General features: G+C 48.7%; 1 protein-coding gene across 1 annotated transcript in view; it reads left to right on the top strand.

Annotated features, from left to right (window-relative positions):
* Positions 1 to 5,014: 5,014 nt before the first annotated feature.
* ERGIC1 (endoplasmic reticulum-golgi intermediate compartment 1) overlaps positions 5,015 to 5,361 on the top strand; it is a 48,231-nt gene continuing 47,884 nt past the window's right edge. The window contains 2 exon segments of the mRNA XM_012554121.2: positions 5,015 to 5,038; positions 5,040 to 5,118. Coding sequence (XP_012409575.1) covers positions 5,015 to 5,038; positions 5,040 to 5,118 — 103 coding nt within the window.

Raw genomic sequence — 5,361 nt, 5'->3', positions numbered from 1 at the left:
GGGGGGGAAGCAGGTAAGGGCAGGGCAAGAGGATCAGCAAAGGTGTGTTCAGCTGAAGTCTAATCTCAGCCTGACCCCACAAGTGCTCTGAAGTGTGAATTACACCACGGAATTTGCCCCACCCAGTAGCTAGGGGCCAGGCTGTTATTGTCCATATTGTTGGCTAATGGCTGCAGATGTGTGCGCATGTGTGTGTGGGGGTCACATAACCCCCCAAGCATTTCAAGGTAAGGAGACTTCCAGTCAGCTAAGAGCAGTCACCTGGAAAAGGTATAGGCCTGAGCTGCTAACAGCCAACACCTGCAGAAGCTGGCATACAGGTGCACCATCCAGTAAAAGGGGTGTGGGCAGGGCTCAACAGCATCTGTTACAGGGGAGAGTCGGGAAATTTCCTTTTTACTTCCCACTCTGTTTTTTTTAACCAGGAGAATGAATTACTTGTATAAAACAAAACTCATTTGAAGTTTGATTTGGAGTCCCATTCTGGCTGCTTTGCTCACTAAAAGTGTGAGACCTTGGCTAAGGTGACCTCTCCAAGCCTCAGTTTCCTCATCTGTAAAATGGGCTTTCTGGGCTGAGGTTGCTGGGAGGGCCTGGTAAGATGTGGGCTGGAGTTCTGGCTCTCCCTCTGCCCGAGCCTGGCTGTAACCTGGTGTAGGCTCTTTCCCCGCTCATGCATTTCCACCCACTCTCTTCCTAGTAACAGGGCAGGGCTGAGGGCAGAACACTGGGTGAGTCTCTGACCAGAGATAAGGGAGAGGATTGGCAATAACATCTCTGGAGTCCCATGGTGGGAAATACATCACAAATTTGAATCCACTATGGGTCCCAAGCCAGGGAACCTATTGAAATAGGTTGGTTTTGATTTTTATATTTTCTTTTTCTCTTAGAAAAATACTTGATCTGGCGGCTTCTCATTAAGGAGTTGATTGTGTCTCTGGAACTAGGAAATTCTTAGTCAGGACAGAGGACTGGGAACAGTGGGCTAGGGGAGGGGAGGGATGTGGTTCCAGGCTCTGGCCCAGCTCCGGGCAGCGGCCCAGCAGGGGCCGGACAGGCCTCAGGCAGCTGGCTGTGCCGCCCACGCCCTGCTCCCCACCTGGACTGCGGGCTCTGCCGGCCCACAGCACCTTGGCTTTTCTTTAAAAGAACTTTAAATGTTTTTTTTTTAAATGCATGCTTATTATTGTTCCTTTGGAAAATCCAGAGAAGCAGAGAGGAAGTGGCCTGTGATGATTCCACTACCCAACGCTAGTGTTGGTTGATATTTTGACGTAATTCCCTCTGGTTGGCCTCCCATTTTGTGCATTTTTAAACATGGCTGAGATCATACTGCATGTACAGCCTCATAGCTTGCTTTTAAAAATAATATTTTTTATTACACAAGCAATATAGGAATACATTTTATTTAAAAAAATACACATTAAAAATATAGAAATATATAAAGAAAAAGGCAAAAGTCTTCCTATTCTCCTTTGTATTCCCCAGCATATCATTCTCCCCAGAGGAAGCCTCTATTAGCATTTGGGGCCCCTTTCTGCCTGCCTTTACCTGTGTATATGTGTCTGCAAACATATATAGTATTTGAGGTTTTTTTTTTTTCCTTTTTACATGATGGGGACCCCACTATAAGGGATCCTACTGAGGTTTCTTATTCAGTGAATATTTTGGAGCTGTTCTTATATTGCAAATAATATTAGTAAAATAATAACTACAGCTGCCATTTATCCAGCTCTTATTCTGGGCCAGGCCCTGTCCTGTATTCTTTGGGATGCGGTCAGATGAGAGGTGTACACTCATGCTCATTGCAGCACTATTCACAAATAGCTAAAAGGTGGAAACAACCCAAGTTTCCTTCATCAGCTGAATGGATAAACAAACTGTGGTACATATATACAGTGGAATACTGTTGTTGTTCCATGCCATTGAGTTGGTTCTGACTCATAGCAACCCCATGTAGAACAGAACTAAACACTGTCCGGTCCTGTGCCATCCTCACAATTGTTGCTATGTTTGAGACCATTGTTGCAGCCACTGTGTCAGTCCATCTCATTGAGGGTCTTCTTCTTCTTTGGTGACCTTTTACTTTACCAAGCATGATGTCTGTCTTAGGCTGGGTTCTCTAGAGAAGCAAAACCAGTAAAGTGTATAAATATATATAGAGAGAGAGATTTAGATCAAGGAAACAGCTCATGCAATTATAGAGGCTGGAACGTCCCAAGTCCATGGTTCAGGGTGCCTCTCCCAAGTCACGCAGCTGCAGAAGCTGGCGAGCCCAAGATCGGCAGGTCGGAGAGCAGCGCTCCCACTTACAGGCTGTAAAGGTTGACGAACTCCAAGATCGGCAGGCAAGACCACAGGGTTTCTCCTGATTCACGTAGCTGCAGGGGCTGGCAAACCCAAGATCAGCAGGTCAGAGAGCAGGGCTTCATACACAGGCCGTGAAGATGGACGAATCCCAAGTTTGGCAGATAAGCTGACAGCTCAAGTCCCGAGAACCAGAGATGAGACGACAGGAGGCAGCCGCAGGATCCAGAGAGTGAACAAAAAGGGAGAATGTCTGCTTATATTCAGATGCAGGCCACATCCCCAGGGAGACTCCCTTTCATCTGATTGGCTGCTCACAGTATATTCAGTCACGGGAGTGATCACATTAAAGCACTGAGAATCATGGCCCAGCCAAGCTGATGCACAATCTTAACCATCACAATGTCCTTCTCCAGGGACTGGTCTCTCCTGATAACATGTCCAAAGTATGTGAGACCAAGTCTTGCCATCCTTGCCAATAAGGAGCATTCTGGCTGTACTTCTTCCAAGACAGATTTGTTCATTCTTCTGGCAGTCCATGGTAAATTCAATATTCGCACACCATAATTCAGAGGTGTCAGTTCTTCTTCGGTCTTCCTTATTCATTGTCCAGCTTTTGAATACGTACGAGGCGACTGAAAATACCATGGCTTGGGTCAGACACACCTTAGTCCTCAAAGCTCTATTGTTTTTTAGCTGTGAGATCTTGGACAGGTTACTAAACCTCTCTGTGCCTCAGTTTCCCCAGATGTAGGATGGGACTCATAATGTTATCTTCCCCACAGAGAAGATACATAACATACATTCATACATAAAAGGCACTTAGAAGAGCATCTAGCATGTAGTAAGTGCTGTTTTCATTTTTTTAATCCCACAACAAATCTATGAGAGATGAGGAAACTGAGGCACAGATCGGTTAGGTAACCTGCTCAGGAGCCAGGCATGAACAGTGGCAGCTGCCGAGCCTGGCTCTCGGGTATCACCCTGCTCTGAGCTGCTAGCCCGGCATGTGGATTAGCTCGTTCTCTGTACCTGCTGCACCGCATTCCCAAGGGGGCTGTTCAAAGACTGTTTCCCTGTCGAGAGGTGCTGGGTTGCTTTCAGCTGTCAGGTTTCCCGGAGCAGCCCTGCTCACATGTCTGGATACACATATATGTCTGGAGGACGGGCCCCTGGAGGTGGGACCGCTGAGTCAAATGGGGACCTGCTTGCGTTTCTTTTAAACTTATCATTACTTCTTCAGTGTTTCCTAGACACGTGAGCGGCACTGTTAACGGCTGCATCACATTCCCTTCTACGGATGGATCCTCACTTTCCCAGCCCCACTGCGAAGCACGGGGCTTGTTCCTAGTTTTTCCTTTTAAGGTTTCCTCACTTTAAAATTGCTTTCAGCTGCTTTCTCTGTAGCGCCGCCTCCTTTCTAGTGAGGCTGCCAGGGAAATCCTATGTTTCCAGAGTTTATGAGGGATGCCCTCCTCCTTATCATTTGCAATATCTCAGGGAATGCAATTGGCATTGGTCTGCCCATTTTACAGATTGGAAAACTGAGTCGCAGTGAGATGACTGACAGTGAGATGACACAACACATTGTGGTTGGAATCAGGACTCTGGGCCCCAGATTTCCAGATTGGTATCCTGAAGAGCCTAGAAACACACTAAAGCTCCTACAGGGCAGGACCTGTCTTTTCCCTTTGAACATCCTTGGTTTTTAGCACAGGACCCGTAGGAATAGGCACTGAGTAAAGGAAGGTGGGAGCCCTGGTGGCACATTGGTTAAGAGCTTGGCTGCTAACCAGAAGGTTGGAGCTCGAATCCACCAGCTGCTCCTTGGAAACCCTATGGGGCAGTTCTACTCTGTCCTGTAGGGTCACTGTGAGTCAGAATCGACTTCACAGCAGTGGGTTTGGTTTTTTGTTTGGAAAGGAAGGTATGAATGATGGACGAATGAATGACTGCCTGAGGCTATATACCTAATGAACCCAGACTCTGTCTGAGATACCATAATAACTGCTAGCATTTATTAAGAGCTTCCTACTTACTGTGCACCAGGCCCTGTTCTAAGCATTTTCTACACTTATTAACTATTTAAGCCTCATAACAGTCTTCCAAGAAGGTTCAGTTATTATCACTTCCATTTTACAGAGAAAGAAGTTGAGGGATGGAGATGTTAAGTGACTCAGCCAAGGTCACACAGCCGGTAAAAGGCTGAGCCAGGATTCAGACCACAAGTGTAATAGACCCCACAGTCCATGCGCTTATCCCCTACCCTCCAGGGCTTCCCATCAGCCCCACATTTAGCAGAGTGTCACCCCTGCCCCCAAGTCCTCATTCCCAGCCCCCTCTAGCTGCTGGTTTCCACCAGCTCTTTTTTCCTTCTCTTCTTTTCCAACTGCGGGCGGTGACGGGGGATTTATGGCAGAAACGGGAATGTTGCAGGTTGTTCCCTCTTAGTCTAGCTCTCACTTTCTCCTCTGCTGCCTGATGTCCTCTCTGTGGCTTTGGGCCCCAGATCATGGGCTCCTGGAGGGCAGGGACTGGAATGCCCCCCACTCTGCACCCCCAATGTCCAGCCCACGCCCAGCATGTCCATGGAATGGATGCCTGAGAGGTTGTGAAGAGCAGGGGCCAGTCCCCCCCTCCCACTTCTCTGGGTGTGTGCATGACCCTTCTCTCCTTGGCTTTACAGTGGTCGGGCTTGACATTCAGGATGAGATGGGCAGGCATGAAGTGGGGCACATCGACAACTCGATGAAGATCCCGCTGAACAACGGGGTAGGCTGCCGCTTCGAGGGGCAGTTCAGCATCAACAAGGTACGGAGACCCTGCCTGGGCCCCTTGACTCCTCCCCACCTCCTCCATCCCCTCCAGACCTGGAAACTGGATGGTGGGGCTGCATGCCCACTCGGCCTCCCCTGGCAGAGCCCCCGGCAAGGAGGTGGGTGGGGGGATTTAGCATCCAGAATCTGGGAGGGGGCTTGGAGCCCTTGATGGCTGCCTGTGGGTGGTGACAAGACCTCCTTATTTGGAGCCCTGAGCCCTGGGTTCAAGTGTCAG

Source organism: Trichechus manatus, unplaced genomic scaffold (genome assembly GCF_000243295.1).
Source record: "Trichechus manatus latirostris isolate Lorelei unplaced genomic scaffold, TriManLat1.0 scaffold00011, whole genome shotgun sequence".
NCBI lineage: Eukaryota > Metazoa > Chordata > Mammalia > Sirenia > Trichechidae > Trichechus > Trichechus manatus.
The sequence above is the reverse complement of the archived record's forward strand: the minus strand, read 5'-3'. Positions and strand labels throughout refer to the sequence as shown.